Here is a 20183-nt window from a genome sequence, read left to right on the forward strand (position 1 = left end):
TCTTAGCATCAAATATGCAGTTTTTATGGCGCATTCCGCGTAACCGCATACGGTTGTCGATATTCATGGTATTTGGAGAGACAGACTGAATAACAGTACCGGCACGATATTAAATTTAAACGTATCTGCCTTTTGAGAGGCCGAGTAATCGATCAGCTGTTTCGGCATTCCTTGTATCTCTCCGTCTCTTTCTCTCTCCGTCTCTACCAGCTTCAGCCGGTTACCAGCTCGAGCCGGGCTAAACATCCGAATGGTTCCGTTAGCTCAACCAGCCGGGATGCCTAAGTGAGAAAGAAAGGAGAGGCTGTATGAATGCAGCTCCTTCGCAAGGACGATAACGGCGCGCCTGTATCTTAATATCTTGTTGTACACTCTTATAAATGCCATCGCGTTAAAAACTAGGCAACGCCAAGCAATAGCCAACTAAGCGTTACAAACTTTCAAAGATAAATATTCTACTGTACATATGTTTGTGTGTATATGTATGTGTGTGCGTAAAACAAAGATTTATCAACTGATGACAATATATGTACTTTTAAAGCATTATTGCGATGGCTTTAGCTGATAATTTGAAATGAGAAACTTTATTTCCAAAGATGCAAGTGTTCGTGTATAATTTCTCACTATTTTCCAAAAATATATGATTAATATATAAAATTATTGGGCATTCGTTAGTGTGTTAGCAGAAAAGCGAGGTAATTTGTAAAATTGTAAATCACAACTAATTTACGATAGCGTCTCTTCGTGGAGCATCATCATACTCAATAAATTAGAAGCCTGCGATATTTTCTAGGAATCTCCTCAATTACTTCGTAGATTTTGTTAAGCTTTCATAGGTGCGTATATTAACTGGTGCACGGCCAACAACGTTGCAACCCGAGATTCGGTACGTGCAAACACTGTTGCTGTGCCATAAATTTAGAGCGGCCCGATCCCGCAAAATGTCTTGCCAGAAATCCCGTTGTAACGAATTACAGCAAAAATCCGTTATAACGAGTATCGACGGTGTAACGAAATTTGATTGAATCTATTGGCGTTTTACCATTATCATTACGTATCGCGTGTCATCCAGTCTACATTTGTCAAACAGATAAAATTCCTTGGCGATTAAGTATCTGAAAATATAATTCTTTCTTATAGAACTTTGATAATCACCCAATATTGTGGTTTGCATCATTATAGTGGCAATTGTTTCGATTCAATCACTTATTCGTATGTATTCAAAAGTTAGCAACGATGGATCACTATCTATGAGCGGTATTCTCATAGTCGAATCTTATATTTAAAACCGTCTCTTAAGATGTTATGAACCATTCACAGAGCCATATTAGCATCTTAAGATATTGCTTAAAACAGTTAAAACAGCCTTGAAATAAGAATGGACTATGAATACGGGCCTATGTTTAAAAAAAAAGATTGACTTAGCGAGGTACCTACCATTTGTTTCGGTAGATAGATCGACTCTTGTAAAATGTAAAAAACACATGATCTGGATACCCAGGAGGATAAAGTCCGTTCACTTCGCGCTCTTACCTTCTTTTTTCTCCTCTCTCTGTATCTTTGCTCTTTTAGCTCTTTATCGATCTTGCAATGGCATACTTTTAACTCCGATCTGTAGCATGAAGAAAGAGAAATATACGTGCAATGTTATACATATGATAATTTCATGGCATAATTAAATATCTTATCACTTTATGCAATTTCGTAATAGCAGAATTGCAATTCGATCATTAATTACTGAAATATGTAATATTAAAAAGCGAAAGAGTGTTTGGGTATTTATTTTTTGTTAAAGGAAAGTCCGCTTTTCCATTCGCAATATTCTTATAATATGCGTTATCCCATCTTCTACATGTAACCGTACGATAATATAAATATGGAAATCTAACGTGTGTCTCCTGCAGATCTAATCTAATTAAAAGTCAGCGTGCAAGAAATTGTGCCATACTCGATTATATATCTCGTTTATTCTTAAGGGAATATATAGATATATAATATGTGACTTTCATAATAACCATATAATGAATGATACGCGTATTGCGATGTTATTCTAACATGCATGTCGCGATGCACCGGTTACAACTGGCTGTAACCGCCCTGCATAGACGTCATATTCTTCGCATCGTTTCTTTTTCTAACGGTGCACGAAGTGCTCGTAAAATTTCCGCCTTGACCTACAATATCAGGTTTAGATACCGGGCAAAATATAATTAGTAAAGAACGGTGGTAATGCCACTATTAAGGCGTGACTTTAACAGCAATTTTACGGCGACGCAATAAACTGTAACGTCATCCTGTTATCACAATGTTGCACACAATGTCGTGTATAGTAACTTTGTATGCAAAGTTGCAGTCTTCTTAACGAATCGTTGATCTTAGTATTAACCTCACCTCACTATCCCCACGTGTGTTGCCTATGTCAATTATGTGAATTAATGAGATAACTCAATGTAAACAATGTTGCCATTACCATTTATAGATAAATGACAAAGTAGGAATAATTTTTCTTTTATAGAATATAAAAGGAAAATTTTATACTAATTTTATAATATCTATAGTAATTTTTGAATAATTATATTATATTATTTATTTATTTATTTGGCTTTACACGATTTTCTACACATTAATTTTACGTTGATCACCGACGACTTATGTGACAGATTATGCCGGTATAGTTCGTCAGAGATTGCAATTTCACTATTTCATAATGCGTATTCAATTGGCAGCCCTTGACCACATATTTCCGTCCTGTCATTATGCACTTCACTTCGTGGCAGCGTAAAAGTTTCAGAGCATTTCAGGGACAAAATTTATGTTAATTCATCTAACTTTCGGAATTCAGCTTTTGAAGCAGAAAATATTGATGTCCTGGCAAAACTGGCAATCAAAGCAAATAAATTATAATAAATATAATTTATATATGTATTTATTATAATAAATTAATATTAATACCAATATTAATATTAATTCAAACTTAATGTCTCGATATGAGCTTTGTAATGAAAACGTATACACACAATATCTATTTATGACACAGCAGAAATACCTATTTATTTAAGTACAAGAATGGTATTTAGGTATTTAAGTACAAGCTATTATACTTATACTATACGTCTCTCTTTTTCTCTCTTTCTCTCTCATTGAAGAGCGAGAAAGGGTTCAAGCCGTGGGTCGCGTACGCATGTACGGGCACGAATTACCGTTCGCCGATGGGCGCCGGATTGGCCGCTCGTGGCGAACGGCGGGCCGACTGCCCGAGAGGTTGATGTCCGAACTCCGCGCCAACATTCCGACTCCTCTCGTTCCTTCCTGGTGGTCTCCGCGACTGGTTCCGCGCACACGGCTCCGGCGCGGCCGAGAACACCATCCGCGAAACGCCAAAAAAAGGCTTCGTCGCTCCGCTCGCTCATCGCGATCCTGGAAAAACTTTAACACTTTCGTTAACGGGTCGCTATCGTGGGATTGACCCACGTCTTTTAGATTTTTGCCACATTTTGCATACATAAAATCACAGTATTTTACAGATTGTATATCGCGTTAAATATTAATGACATTTAAAAAGCTTGCCGTGAATTCTTATATAATTAACAATCTTGATATATATTATTTAATATATGTTAGAGTATATAGAAGAGGTTTTTTTTTAAATAGAATATTTTATCATATATTAACTTACATAATTATTAATCTGTATTGAAGATTACAGTACTTTTATGAACCTTATATAAAAAGAAATGCTACTTGAAGAGACATTTAGACGTTTCTCTTACGGCATTACAAGTTCGATTTATATAATTTTCGCTCACGGCAAAAGTACTTCGTATTTTTTCCCGTATGACACTGTCTCTACGACAATGGTTCTCCCGGAGCACAATGTGAACCAGCAAGTGGCGAAACGGGGCCATAGGATGGCACAATAATAGCGATGCAACGGCACATTCGCGTCATCTGCTCGACTATTAATAAACCCGAGAGAGGACCATCTATTTCGGAAACGACACGTCCGGGTCCGTTCGGATTTGGAACCAGCGTTATTAAAAATACAGCATCCCCCGAAGCATCCCGGTGCATAAATGCAGATTTACTTTCATTGTCCGATAAATTAATGTTGAAACTCGTTGGCAAAAGGAAGCCTGAACCTTCGAAGAATCGTTTCACGTTAGGTTACGGAAATGCAGTTCTGACTTCAAAGCCCAGAATTCTAGTTCTTTTCTAACGCTATCTATTTATGTCATCTGTATATTAATTACCACCACTACTAATTAGTATTATTACTCACACACGTGAAGTTTACCGACACGCGAATGTGTACCAGCAGCGAGACAGCTGTAATTGGTCGCGTTCCAATGCTCGATCATTGCGAGTAGGTATACCTATTTTCAGCTACCGGTAGTGTATATATAAAAGAATTAAAAGAAAGTAAAAAAAATTCTCTCGTTGCCGTCATTATCTTTATAATATTTTATTTCTCATATCGTCGTATTATAAGACGCAGATTAAATCTCCGAGGTATTCAGACCAAGGTAATTGGATATACAGTTCCAATGTAAAACGAGAGTCGGGACGTCTTTTCCAAGAAAATTCTGGCCCATATGTTGTTCTTATCGCGTAAAATAATACACACAGCGTGTACCCACATACAACTCTGCCTTCGTCGCGTCGAGCACCTGGAAAATCGAGCACACACAAGAATAGAAATTCGCGCGCGGCCGCGCCGGAAAGCCGGCTCAGAATTTTAAGTATAAATTCTCTCGGGATGCGCGACGTAAGAGTCGAACGAGTCACGACGAGGAATCTTCCGTGTACCTGTTAGGCGCGTTACCTATCGCACGAGAGAAAGTTTTCCTATTTATACAGAAAACGCCGGAAGCAGCGAGTATATAATTGAACGAACTGTCGAGGATAATGTCTCGGGGGAAAAAAAAAAAGGTTTCTAGAGTCGCGGCGCAATTGGGTGCTGATATTTACCTCCGCTCGAGCGAAGCCGTTGAAAAAGGAATTTCATAATAATTTCAGGCTTATTAACAAGGTTTACAGAAACCGGTGATATTTACGGGATTTTAGATATTTGTAAAATTTATAAAATTTGTGAAGTTTGAATATAAGCGTTTTTTTTTTTTAACAGTTACGCAATCGACAGGATGTTCGTATCATCTCGATGCTTAAGTCCTCGTACAGTTACAAGCACGCTAATAATATTGTATTAATAATATATGCAAGTCGGCTACGCGTGTAAACGAGTTCAGTCTTCGTTCTCACCTGTTATACGAGGAAGGTATCGAGCGGAGACTACGTTAACCGGATAACGGTACGAAGGCACACGGAATCGTGACAAAAATCGTGTCTCGTGTCTCTCGGACTGGTGAAAACACCGCGCACAATCGTGCAGTAGGCACCTTGTCGGTCAGACGCCGATGCTTAAACGTACCTGTCAATACCGTGCCAATCAGGGTCGTTGCATGCATTAATCTCGGTTTATAAAGATTGCAATAGAGAATCGTGGCCGATTTCACACGCAAGATACATGATTTTCGTGGAATTTAAATGATCCTCGAGAATTGAGGAGAAATATATGTAAATTTCGCTTGGATTTAGATTAGGCTTGAAAACAATTTGCATATTGATTATACCGTAGAGGTATATATAGGCAGGTATCTTTGATAACAAAGTCTCGCGTTCTTTTTCATAAAACAAAATATTTCGCGAAACAAGTATCACGATGCGTAACGGTACAGCCGATATACCGTATAACCAATAGGATGTGGCATATCTGCTTATGTTTGCGCTGCGTCTGTGCAAGTGCAACGTGCGGGGCGAAATTTTTCGCGGCACCGCCCGTGACTCACTCCGAGATAACACTATTTTTGTTGCTCCGCTAATACGCGTACTCGCCCGAGGCTTATCTCGCGATGAGAGCACGTTCTCTGTAGTCGATGATTCATAAAAAGATCGTATTAAATATCGAAAACAACAGGCATTTTAATCTCACGCGCTCTAATCTCCTTTCTTTGTCTGACTATCATATACGGTATATCTCTCGTCGCTTGACGTATCGGATAATTTAAACGTCAGCTTTCAGACTTCACGACGAGACGTTCAAGATAGATACCATAGCGTTTAATCCGAATTTTCTACGTTAAATTTCCTTGAATGATGCATATCCAGTTTAACCTCTTTCATTTAAGGAGAGACCACTGCTGTCTTAATTTTATGGAGCGAGATAGAAATCGTAGCAACAGTACCTTTAAAGCTGCAACGAGAAAATTATATATGGCAGACAGGATGATCTTGACCTGAAAGTGCACGAGCGAGTTAATAGGATTAATCTCTCACTCTCCTGAACGACCGAACCCGAGTCTCATAAGCCTGTCGCGATTCAATTCCTATTAAAATTTTCGTATTTTATCGCTAATTACGTGCAATTGCAATAAAATGATATGTATTGTTATTTATTATTTAAGATGAAAAAAATTAATGTCAAGCTTTTCTAGTTCTGCATTTTGTACGTGCTCCAACATATCACGAAATGTAATTTCTTTATAAATGGTCGTCCTATTAGAATAAATCACATATCAGGCGATAAATAACATCGTTGCACGGGTTAACCGCCTTTAATAACGCCACAGAGGTAGTTGAAAGAATTAATCTAAACGTTTATGCCTCTGATAACAGGCGAAATGCCGGACGCGTGCAACACATGTGTTTTATTAACTGCTCTCGTCGAATAAAGGTAATTAAAATAAAAATTCCATAATTTATTGCACCTGCGATATTATCTCTAACAAACATAATATCAACATCTTTTTATATCATTGATGAATCGACATAATTATGCAATAAATTATTTCTATGTGAATGTTTGGGTCCATAAAGATTTTAATGTACGATAAAGATGATACCGTATCAGATATGTCCATTTCTTTACGTATCAGTTTCAGAAATAACATCATTATGAATCATCGTATGACAATTCTTTTATCGTGTCAGATAAATAAAAAGATAGCCATTGCCTTTATGGTTGATGTAACTTCGATAATCGTTGTCCTTCCTCGGAAGAAAATCAATCTTACTCGGAGATGATTAATTTCGAAAATTCTAAAGCTAATTAATCATTTCGTCTGTCTCACCCTGAATGTAGATTTATCTCGCGCGATACTGCAGCACGTTTATACTGATGAACTATGTACAATTTGTAAATTTGCGACAATGCTCATTCGAGGTCGTGATAGACGACGGAAGGTTAAAGTGACGAAGGCTTGAACTAGTTCGACGTGTGTCGTTCCGACTCGCTGGCGTTACGAGAGTCGCACCGCGTGTAACCGGCGGCGCGATTAATTCCCCGGGAAACTGGAGAACGGAAATTACTGGATGATACAACGCGACGCGCGATTTCCTCTCGTTTCTCCGGGACGAACGGGACGAGAGGAGAGCGGGACGGACGATCTGCATGTATAGCAGAAGGTCGGCGTACCTCTCGCCTCCGCGGCGCGGCGCGGCGCGGACAGATCACCGGCTTCGCGAACGGAGTCAGTCGGCGATATAGAGGTGGTTACGCAATGGCCGACTCGCGATTTCCATCACGGACGTTCCAGCCTTTGATTTCTGGCCCAGCCCAAGAGAGACGGTCGACATGGGCGCCGGCAGCATCTTTCTTCGCGTTCCAGTCTAATTCCCAATCTCTGAAATATCAAGCTACTTTTTTAGCAAAAGAAGATAGAGGGGATATTCAGAGTTTAATATGCAAAATGAGAAAAGATTCATTGAATTGTGAACTTATAAAAATTTATAATACGCACGTTGAATTTATTTTATAAATACATTATTTAATATTATTTAATTAAATACTTAATACTTTTTCTGGTAAAATTGGCGATAATAAAAAATATAAAAGTTTTTTTTCAATTTAATAATAAAGTAATCTAATTTTAAATAAATTTAAATATAATGTAAAGTAAAATATTTCTCAAATATCTCCATGTAAAATACGATCTTAGATAAATCTGAGATAGGTATTATACTATATAATTTCTTTCCTTTCTATACATATTACATTTTATAGTAGGTATCATGATTCAATTCGAAATTTGAAGATCAATAGAATTTCCAATAGTTTGCTGATAGCTTTAGATAATTTCTCGAAAGGGCGACCTCTTTCCCGCCATTGAAGATCGTACAGGTGTCACGGAGGTAAATGAAAATCGACGAATGGCATTCCCGGCGTGAAATTTCTCCGCGGTCGATAGCTATTGTTACATCATCCGCATCCTTTCACGTCGCGCCTTATTGCCGATAACAATGGCAGTGGAGTACGGAGGCTCCGATAGATTTCTTTATTAACTTGGCAGAAGAGGCTGAGGAAATAACGCGAATATAAATCACTTTCACGCATTCGACAAAATTAATTAGCTGTTTATTATTATTTTTATCGGTATCCATTTTAGCACTTTTTTATTTTATGAACCGATAAGGTTTAGCAGGATCTGTTATCGCGCATCTCGTAAATAAATTCATGAAATATAGGAAATGTTTTAACACTTGGAATAGGCGTGAACTACTTACACTGATGTTCTTTAACTTTGACGCTTTTATATTAATGCACTGTACGTCCGTGAGATAATGTTAATTAAAGTTTAAATAACAGGCGCGATTATCACAGATCTTCTACACGATGCGATGATAATGCAGGCGGTGTTTATCGTTTCGTGACGAGCACGGTTCAAAGGCCTCATTTGCGATAGCTATGCGTTTACCCGCATTTGTAGTCAACCACGAGAAATGTCACATTTGATATACCTACTTCACTCTGTGAAGTTTACAAATATGGAGATTTCTTTTGCCTTAAGCCAAATTTTCTCTTTAACAGAAATATGACACATAAATAGTTTCTCAGTTAGAAGCAAGAACTATTTTAACGAAAACTTGAAGATTCTTGAAATATTTAATATTGAAACTTGGATCTTAACTTATGGCTTTGTTTACACATATTTAAACCACTGCAATCGCGAGAAAAATTATATTAATAAGATTTATATTAGTATTTGAGTCTTTGACAAAATTGTAACTTATAGTATTTAATTGCAATTTTGTCAAATAGGCTCCGTTCACGAGTGATAACAGTAAATGAATAAATAGAAATGAATATATTCAAGATAAAAAAAGACGAGACATTAAAAAAATCACGTTTCCAAAATTGTTTTCAATAGTCGAATTTCGATCAGACTGACAAGTCTGAGGAAGAAAAATTGAGCATTATATATTGAGCATCTTATATGGAGATACTTTACACCTACGCAAGGCTAACATTTGTGGGAAGAGACCCACGCAAAAAATGACACACACGTCCTCGAGTTTCATTCAACTCCGTCAGAAAGTTTTCCGATTACCTACATGAATGTACGGTGATTCAATAAATTATGACCATGTTTTATCGACTTATTCCGTTATTTATTTATAGAAGCATTGTAAGTTTTAGCTCTTTTATATGTTTCTTTCAATCTTTTACATAAATTACATCATATTCATTATATAGCGCATATATAAAGGTATTCCGTATTATTATTATTGCTATTGTATATTACAATTTTTATTAATTATCGTATTAATTTCACTTCAGATCGATACTCGCAGATCATGTTGGTAATGGCTGCCATTTCGATATTCACTGTCAGTACTGAAAATCTATTTTTCTATATTTTATGTCGCGTATACTATAAATTTTCGGTACTGACTGTTGCTGACACTAAATATCGGAATCCAGCCAAAATATAAAGGCGATTAACATATAAAAGGCTGATTAATATATAAAGGCGAATTAAAAATTGAAGACGCATTTTTTTCTCGTTGCAGTTTCTTCAGAATCTGGGCAAGGTCGATCGAACCGCGGACGATATATTCGACGAGCACCTGCAGAACTTCACGAGGCAACAGAACTCCGCTAACAGACTGCAAAAGGAGTTCAACAATTACATCAGGTGTGTTCGAGGTAAGTTGTCCCGCTGAGCGAAGCTAACTCGTCTTCCCTTTAAACGGCAGTTGCTATTTATTAGGCGCGCTAATGTTTGTCATGTTTTACACGTAGTGCAGAGGGAAAACGCGATACTATCGATAAATCGGATGCTTAAGTGTACACACAGATTTTAACGATTCGCTATAAAGAGATTCTTTATATGGAGTTTCGAATGTATAGCAATAATTACGGTGGCATGCGTCATCGCGGTTGAGCATCTTAACTTTCGAATGATTAGGCGTTTAATTATTATCTATTCAGCGTCTAGAACATATGCCGGATATTGATTAGGCATTAGAATTTTACGTAAGCGCTTATTTAACAACGTATTCATGACAATTGACAGATGTAAAATTTTATATTACATAATTACAAACTGCACAGCAGAAGCGACGATTCGTCAGAGAATAGCTATTCACGCTGGCGAGCCTTGCTAGAGCTATTAATATCTTGAATATAATTTCTATAATTCATACAGAGTGTTTGAAAATTGCGACATTTCTTTTTCTTTAATCAGTTACGTTTTTTCGATATATAAATTTAATAAAAAGCACATGAAAATATATTAGTTTCTTCAAAAATTGAAATTTATTTAAATACTTATCATTTCATAAATTCTCGAGAATTCTTTTTTTCTGTCGTACATCCATGTGACGTAAGTAGTACGTAAAATTCTTTGTATTTATAGGATCGGCGTCGAATTAACAAACCCGTGCGAAACGCAACATGTATTAAAAAGGAAAAAGATATTCACGCAACCTTGCATCGCCGTGACCCGGTTGCCAAGCTCACGTGGAGGCTGAATTACTTGTTCCGTAACTTTGTACTCTGTCCTCTCTTTTTTGCAGATTGAGATAAATGCGTCTGTCGTTACTTAGCTCAGAATTTATATTCCTCAGCGCGTCTTCTCCCCTCTTTCTTTCCTCTATGCGTTACGATATAAAAATTATATAGATGCTGACAGCAAAATAAATACACTGATAACAAAATTTTTGCGTCATATATACAGGGATAAAAAGAATATCTACAAATTATTTTGAATTTTAAGTAAAGTTACGTAACTGAATGTAATTCTTTCATCTAATAAGTGCCGAAAAGACTTTTATTGGAAGCCTCTGTCGTGCGCGCCAAGTTGATTAACTTAACGAAGGCTGTCATCGACAATCGGGGAAAATGATTTTCGCCGTCCGTCAGACACTCCCATTCGCGTATCGTCTCGCGGATGAATGACGGACAGATGAATAACTCGCAGACGTTGAATAACGACCACCAGCGGTACCCGCGCACGGCTCGTCGGCATCAATTACTGTCGAGAGAAACCGACGTAATATTTTAATCGCCGTATATTCGGTAATGCATCGCAGAGGTACATAGACACATACGAAACGACCTTTGAGAGAGAAGTCGGCAGGAAGGAATTACTCCCCGCGTAATGCGCCGCAATCTTTCGCGCCGTTCCAGCGGCGCGGCGGCGTGCCCGAAATATTAAGCGACACACGGCCTTGTCGCGATTGTTAAATATTTCAGATAAGACAGTAGTAGCCCGCGGCGACGTGCCGTCCGCTGTGCGATCGATAAGATGCAGTCGAAAATTGATAAAGGCAATCCATCTGGCTTTTCCAGTAAACGCGGATAAAGTTAAATAAATATTATTATTTACTTAACTTTGTATATCATCCGAATTTTAAAGTTAATTCTTGCTCCGCATTTTGTTTCATAAATAATAATATAATAAATAAATAATAATTAATCTGTCCGTGATTTATAATGTGTGAAAAAATCATGGCGTAATTACGATTAACAATCGCGCAATGTATGTACATATTGTGTTGTTGTAGAAGCGTACTGTGATTCATAGCATAAATTTATTATCAATTTTAGATTATTACTAAAAATTACTAATTAAAATTATTATCAATTTATAAAGCGGCTGGCACTGACGCTCGATGCAACGATAAAGTCTTCAGGTCTCCACGAGGTTTCTATCTGCTTGACGCGAGTGGAATTACGCGTTTTAGAAGCTGGAGACCCGACGCCGCGACGTCGCGCTTCTTGTCTCTCTCACCTTGATGGCGAGTCTTGACACGAGGACTGGCAAACACACGCGAAATCAATAGAAAAACGTCATCCGATCTTTAATCCCTCCCACTCGAATCGTTGCTAGTCGCAAACAACTTTTCCACGCTTGGCTGGTCTACAGCGACGTTGTTCGTTATTCGCATGCTTTTTATAGCCTCTGGCCTTTCAGGGATATCGGTACGCTTCGACGTACCGCTGACCACGAATTTTAATTTTCGCTGGAGACCCGCGGCCAAAAATCGACAAAAACGTGCGGAAAAGAAATATAGGCACGACAAATTCGGGGACGCCGCCGTTTCCCGTTAGGCAAACGTCGCCGACGCGGTCGCGGACGACTTCCTTGGGAGAGGTACGTGGTACGTGTTAATCTCGGAGTGCGCAGGACTCGCGTTAGCGTCTCTTAGCTTTCCTTTTATCACTCGGCGGACGGGACGCAGCCAGCGTCGTTCACGCATAAATACCCGCATGCGAAACCGTGTCGGTAGGAACGTAACATGCGACGAAACCGTAAACGCGGACAGCGCGGCGGCGAAATACGACGAAAGCATGTCCGTCGTATTTGCGTTGCAAATCCGATCGCCGACGATTCATCGCATAATTTTCGCGATTTCCATCGCCGCTCTACCTCCGAGTCCAAGTTCCAGATGAGAAAAAAGAAACTAATGAGGACGCCGGCGCGCGCCACTCGTTGAACCGAGTAAAAAGCGATCATACTGAGAATTATGGCAACCTGCTTACCCGATTACGTAATTTACATTAACGACGAATTAATTAGTTGAGTATGTTAGCGCTATGAACGATGTTGACTGCCTTCAGTGGCGCCTATTAAAATTGGCGCTTATTAAAATTAATTTATAATGTAGCTATGAGCACTGCTTGTAATTATTTCTGCTGATAGACTAATATTAAGTAACTATTTTATAGAGTAGGTCTGTTAGAAACGCCTATAATTATTTCACATGAATTCGTCGAGTCACTGGAGATTGGTATTTTTTATGGTAAAGCATTTTATATTATTTTATTTATATCATTTGGATTTTAAATATAACATATTTCTGATATATGTTGTATCTAGGAGTTTAATTAAAATAGCGCAAATAAAAAATGCATAATTAAAAGAAATATTTGAAAAATTTTATTGCAATGTCACAATATATAAATCAAATGTTATGTCGATTTATGTAAACGATTATATGTGTCGTCTCGTCTCTCTTCTTGCAATTCGAGGCATTCCGAACATCGAAATTCGACGCAAGCGATAAAGCCACTCTGCAACTTTTACGCGAGCCGGAGTGAGGAATTTGTAAGCAATCGGCTTATCGCTGTAGGTGAATGCACTAGGAGAGGTTTAGATGTAGGTCAGGAAAGTAGTCACCCGCGTCGCGCGTTTATTCCTGAAGCAAAAAGACACGTGTCGCCGTGATGGAAAATCGGCGTGAAAAAAAGTTTCTCTCCACGTCTTACGAAACAACTTGTCCGTCTCTCCCGACGACCGCGTTACGCGGTGTCTTCGACTTGAGAGGATAAATCTTCTTCCTCTAGCGCGTTTTTCCATTAGCAGTAATTTTCCAAATGACAATTAAAATGCCAATGAAAAGTAGACGAGGTAAACGAGGGCGAATCGACGTTTCGTTTTTTCAGCGGTGCAGGCCGCGTCGAAGACGCTCATGGACTCGTTGAATGAGATCTACGAGAGCCAGTGGACCGGACACGATCTGTTGTACGTGCAGGCACAAAATCTCGACATGCTGTGGCAAGATTTCACTCACAAGCTCGCGGACCAGGTTCTTGTACCGCTCAACACATATCAAAGCCAATTCCCGGAGATGAGGGTACGTTCCGTGCAACCCTCGACTGGTTGCAAACAGGTTTCTTCATTATATCAATAATACTCTTTTCTCGCAATTTGCCATAAAAAGTAAAACTCTATTAATCGCAATTAGATTAGAGTATAAATTAATTAATCTTTATTTCATTCTTCTTGTACACTTTTTTTTACCAAATCACGACGTTCCTGTTTTGATGATCACTGGCATAAAAAAAATAAATAATATTTTGTTATTTCAAAATTATCAAAATGGCAATAAAGATTAAAAACAAATTGGAAATTGTTCTTGGTATTTTGTACGATATTTACGACGGAATCAGAATTGATAAGTAGTAATTTAGGAGGAAATTAGTAATAAAATATATATAACTGCTATATTTCGAGGATTTTATCGATTTTCCAGAAAAAGGTCGACAAGCGTGGGCGTAAATTGGTGGATTATGATAGTCAGAGACACAACTTCCAATCGTTGCAGTGCAATCCAAAGAAGAGGGACGAGCTTAAAGTATCGCGGGGGAAGGAGCTGCTGGAGGAAGCAAAACGTACATATGAGCAACTAAATTCAGAGCTGCACGACGAACTACCGGCATTATATGACTCGCGCGTTCTTTTCCTCGTCACAAATCTGCAAACGCTCTTTGCCGCGGAACAAGTGTTTCACACTGAAAGTTCCAAGGTATCTAAAATATTAAAGATTAGTAACAGAGATGAGTCCCTTTAAAAATATTTCTTTCAAGCATTTTTAAACAAGATTTAATACTATAGAATTTTGTATTCTAATTGATTTCGAGCAGACTTTAACATGAATTTGATTTGGTTTTTTAAATTAAAATTATATAAAAATTAAAAGATTCACAGAATTCCATAGTAAATCTTTTAACTTTTACATACATTCCAATGAAGAAAGAAATAGAAAAAATTCTATAGTATAATAATATATATGTATATAGCTGTTATATCTTTTTTTTTATTAATATTTATGTTCTCAGGTATATTCCGAATTAGAAGCGATCGTCGATAAATTGGCTAATGAAAGTCAGCGAGGATCTTACACACTGAAGAAAAGCACGGAACCGCAATCACCGAAGTCGCCTAACGCGAACTCGTCGTAAGTAAATCGATTCTGTAAAATCGAAATTAATAAGTAATGCAAAGAGGAGTTACATAAAGACAGTAATTTCAAAAGATAAACGTAATTTTGCTATCGCATAAAACGAGATATTGAAGCGGTTGTTATATAAAATATGATATGATAGAATAATAATTATACAAAGTGTAAAACCAAGAGCTGTAATAGTTATATAATACTAATAACTCTGATTTATATTTCAGCCTAATAATTAATACACAGCCAGCGCAGAACAATATCTCAGGAGGTAATTATTATGCTGTATTTTTGTTCAAGTTGGATTTGTGCGCGTGTGCACTAATTATATATATATATATATGTGACGCTAATACTCGCATGCCTGTAATGTCCTTGTTACGCGAAGAACAAGACGCGAAACGTTCCGAAAGGCTTTAAGTTCCGGAAGGCCGTATTGTGGCTTGGCATTCAGTTTTGAGTGTGCTTTCTCTCGCGTGTTTCAGCTTTGGACGATACCGCGCCCGCTGCGCCCAGAGATACATCGCCGACCACCCAGATAAATGGCAACGCTAATAGCAACGCTAATAGCAACGCTAACAGCAATGATAATTCTCTCAATAATCAAGATGCGTCGCCGCAGAACACAGTCGCGCCTTCCAAACGAGTCGAGGAGCTGTACGATATTCCAGTCGGTAAGCCGCTTGCCGTTTAATTTAAACTTTGCCGTGTTCTTTAATGTGCTTGTTTCCTGACATTATCTGATTTTAGCGATTTTAGCTGAAGTCGCATACATGAAATGATCTTAATTAAGTGATACTTTATGTTCAAATTTTTCTCTTTAATAATTTAAAGACAATATTTTAATTTAATTTTATTGTAATATTAAAAATATCTGCATAATTAAATAACAGAGATCGTGGTTAAAATGAAAACGAAATAAAAGAATAATTGAAACGTAATTTTACAAAAACAAATAAACGATAATCGATTGGTTTGTTTTCGTAAAATTGAGCTCAATAGATTCCAAGTAAATTTGCGCGTATGTAACGTAACAATTAAATCGAATGTTACTGAATTTACAGTATCGGGTGATTGTTAATACAATAGTAGTACGCTGCCTGCCCCTTTGTGCATGGTCTTGCCAAAAACAAGGTCGTAGTTAATCTGACCTAGTTGCAAAAATAAAACGTTAATTATGCAGTTAGACGAATAAAGCGAAACTTTACACATAATTGGTACACATCAAAATCTCCATGCGGACGAAATCACAGACAGGTCCATGACTAACGGGGCGGACTCGATCGTTCTAGAAGCGGAATATGAAAATGCTGCTAATTTCTCTATAGGGGCGACAACCGACAATCTGCCGCCGGGCGTTTTATACAGGGTTAAAGCCACTTACAAGTACAGTCGCGAGGATGTGGACGAATTGTCGTTCGACGTCGGCGAGATTATTCGCGTCGTGGAGTACGACGATCCCGAGGAGCAGGTCCGTAAGCCTCCGAATATAAATAAGACTCGACAACATCTATTACAATATCTATTATCTAACGCGTTAACACGTCCGACATTTCTTTTCACGATGTTCATTGCTCGTTACAGGAAGAAGGCTGGTTAATGGGTATCAAGGAAGGCACCACTGAGAAGGGTATGTTCCCGGCGAACTTCACGAAACCGCTGTGAGAGCTGAACTCAGTTCGCCGTTTACACTCCAATGCTCATCAGAGACAGCGTATTTTACTTTAAAGTAGTTAAAGAGTCGCGTAATTAAGTGGGAGATAAGAGCCGTGCGGTCATGCGAGATAATATTACGCACGACGTGTATGTAGGTAAACGTAAACGAAGAAGAGAAAGAGCAGCCGACGGGCTGCAGGAGGGATAAGCGGGGGAGGGAGCGGGGAGAATTCGATAAGATAGTTATGCTGGAGGTACTGCGGAGAGAATCAATCACCCCAAAGTGCCTTAACCCAGCCACTGTCTGTGCCAACATTCACTCTTACTCGTCAAAAAAAAAATATATATATATGGGATTGACCCTCTCATATCAAACATACGAATACACATCATGAATAATAATCAAACGAGATATTTAAGCGACTAAATAATATATTGTAACACGTACACAACAAGAAACACGCGCCACACGTACACGCGTACACAACGATTATGCAATATTATATAATATAAAACGAAATCTATATATTAAATTAATATTATTTTATGAAATTGTACATAGATCTATACATACGATTTAAGAGTATTTTACGAGACAATTTTGTGGCCACTGAAAATTTATTGCTAAGAGACGTACATCTTCAAGTTTTAAAAACACGCGCGCCACTTGAGAAATCTTCCCCTCCCGTTCAATGGGAAGGGTGGTCGTAAAATTTGCAAGGTCCAACTACCTGTCTGCATTCGTAAGGTATATAAGGTTCTATTTACTCGCCTAATGTTCGAGAGTCTAGCAATAGCTCCCATTAAAAATCTCGCCACAATTTACATGCCAAATTTTTCAACGACGTAATAATAGATATCGAAAAGGTGATACGTGAGAGAAATAAATATTACAATGTATAAATGAGATGAGAGTATAGCTTCTGTGTATTTATGATTGATAGTTCTTTTCTTGTTTCTCCGCCTTTTGGAGCACCGCGACTTTCGTCAGTGAAGTCTATTTGTGAATTATTTTGCGCAGGTTTTATTCACACTTGTATCCGAAAATCTTATGTACATGTATGTAGAAAATCGGGTAGCGACGAGAGAGCGTTTATTATTCTATTATTTTATTACTATTGTTATTATATATGTTGCTATAATTATTATCGCTCCCGTATCTATTCACATGTTGTCAGGATAGAAAACGAATACGTAACGATCCAATCCCGAAACTTTTTGTAGACTCGATCAATACTCGTTAGATCTGCCGAAACAATCTTGTATTCGCATCTTGTGTAATAAATAGTGTTGTAATAATAATATACATATATACACGTACATACTTACAGCGTTAGCATTAAGAGAAAATATCAGTTTTGAGAGAAATTGTGTGTCTTTTTATTTTATCATGCTGGCTAAAACTGTGAAAGAATAGGAAAGTTCGAGTGCCCTTTTTGTGAGAGAAACCACTTGGCTTCGACGATTGATTGTTATGCAGTTAATTGGTTAACTTAACAGAAATATTAATAAATTCTCTTGGTTTCTTAAATTTCTCCCCGAAAGATACTGTAATATTTTAAAAAGGAAAAGGAGAAAAGAAAAGCAAGTCTATACAAATTTGTATTAAAAAAAGATATCTCGAACAGATTTAATTAATTCTTTGGAGCTTGCAATTTACATTACATGTGCAATAATAATTATATGATTATACAAAACTTCATTGAAGTATTCATCAAGTGGAGAAAATAATGCATTTAAATACTAAGAACGGATATGAAAAAATTCTTTCGCTAATTATGCACTAAATATTTTTTTATGACATTCAAACACACAATAAATGTGTTACCTAATATATCCATGTATTAAAAGAATTCTGAAGTGACGACCAAATTTCTCGACGTGAAAGCACCCTCGTCTAAACAGAAATTAAAATGTCGATATATTACTGACATTATTATTTCGTGTAGACGTGGCAAGCGCTTAGATATTCGCATATATTGGAAAGGGCAGTGAAACGACAGCTCTTCATTCTTGTATCCAATATATATGAAGATATACTTTTCTATCATCTCGTGCAAATGCAAAGGACTTTAGATACTTATATGATAAATACTTCACGTCTGAGTCAGTTTTGATCATTAAAAGGTTCAGAAAATACAGAAAAAATTGATTTTTATTTTATTATTAAAACAAAAATTTATAAAAAAGATAAGTAATGAAATAATGAAAATCGATAGTAAAATAAAACAATATTTTTTATGTCATAGACGTTTTATGTCATAGTCTCATTATCTATCGTCATAGACACAGGAACAAATCTTCAACATTCAAATTGACAAATATACTTACAAATATGCATAATGAGCAAGAATTTAGCGAAAAGGAAATGTTTATTTTGTCAAAAAGCTTCTAATAGCATATATGGGTCACACGTGTTCGCAATTTGCCCCTTCAATATGCTTGGAGAGTAACTTAAATTTTGCTGTTTTTCCATAAAAAAAAAAGTCATTTATATCATTAAAAAGGTTTTTTTTTCCAAAAAGAAAGATTGAAAGATTTGAAGTGACGATATACGGGCATGAATGATCCACGTGTGCCATTTAAGAATTAATATTTTATATACTAATATAAAACGCAGTTAGAAGGACAAAAATATACAAATATAAAACAAAAGTAAAGGCTAAAAAATTATTATCTACAGTGGAAATAAAGATTCATTATAATGGGCGCGTAAGTGATCATTTCTTTCTATCTCGTATTTTCTAATTTTTTTCAACATTTATTCATTATCGTTTGAAAAGGCTTAAACTGTCATATTATTGTGCAACGATTACCATATAAGTTTCTTCACTTTTACTTTTAACCAAGTTTTATATCGTATGTCTAAGAAAAGCTGCAATCTTTTGCGAGCCAAAAGAGAAGAAGAAATTTTTCTAAAAATATATTAAGTTGATTGATGTGGATAAAAAATAATCGCGAACGCGACGTTCCTCAAATACATTTTTTTAGAACTTTGATTTATTAAGAGTTCATATTGTATTCTAGAAATGTGTCGATATTATAGGCTTCGTGAAGCCTCATCTGCTAAACTTAATCCTCTCGTCAAACAATGGCAATAGTTTTGTGACATGCGTTTTTACTGATTCATAGAGAAACGTACGTGATGAAATATAGGGAACGTCAGTCGGTGGAACGCGCTATGTTTTCAAAACTTCTTTCAACTTAATTCGACGTTTCGAAATTCTTGTGCGTTTTTTAACGGCAATTTTTAATTAAGTTCAAATATTGAGGCGACAAATTTATTAATAAAGCTAACAATTTCTGTCTTTCAGCATTGCGGCTTCTTGTTTAATATAAAAAATTGGACGAGAGCCTCAAGAGCGGAACAGCCAATGGGAAAACAAGTCGTTCTAAGTGGACAAGAATTTCCGATTTGCGTCGCGCGATGGAAACGGAAAGAAAGCAGGAAGAAAACGCCGCTACAAGGAAGAAAAGATAAACGGATAAAATTAGACAAGTAAAAATAA

General features: G+C 37.1%; 1 protein-coding gene across 5 annotated transcripts in view; it reads left to right on the forward strand.

The window, feature by feature from the left end:
* Amph (amphiphysin) overlaps nucleotides 1-19383 on the forward strand; it is a 36229-nt gene extending 16846 nt beyond the window's left edge. The window contains exons 2-9 of one of the 5 annotated variants that reach the window (XM_071708514.1): nucleotides 9847-9982; nucleotides 13727-13917; nucleotides 14317-14589; nucleotides 14903-15021; nucleotides 15246-15289; nucleotides 15504-15692; nucleotides 16272-16489; nucleotides 16603-19383. In XM_071708514.1, coding sequence (XP_071564615.1) covers nucleotides 9847-9982; nucleotides 13727-13917; nucleotides 14317-14589; nucleotides 14903-15021; nucleotides 15246-15289; nucleotides 15504-15692; nucleotides 16272-16489; nucleotides 16603-16683 — 1251 coding nt within the window. In that variant the 3' untranslated portion in view covers nucleotides 16684-19383. The remainder of the gene's footprint in view (nucleotides 1-9846; nucleotides 9983-13726; nucleotides 13918-14316; nucleotides 14590-14902; nucleotides 15022-15245; nucleotides 15290-15503; nucleotides 15693-16271; nucleotides 16490-16602) is intronic. The other 4 variants (XM_071708515.1, XM_071708517.1, XM_071708518.1 and 1 more) reach the window with 4 other exon arrangements.
* The last annotated feature ends 800 nt before the right edge of the window (nucleotides 19384-20183 follow it).

Source organism: Temnothorax nylanderi, unplaced genomic scaffold (genome assembly GCF_030848795.1).
Source record: "Temnothorax nylanderi isolate EJ_2023f unplaced genomic scaffold, tnyl_v1.0 TNYL_tig0069_pilon, whole genome shotgun sequence".
NCBI classification, from domain to species: domain Eukaryota; kingdom Metazoa; phylum Arthropoda; class Insecta; order Hymenoptera; family Formicidae; genus Temnothorax; species Temnothorax nylanderi.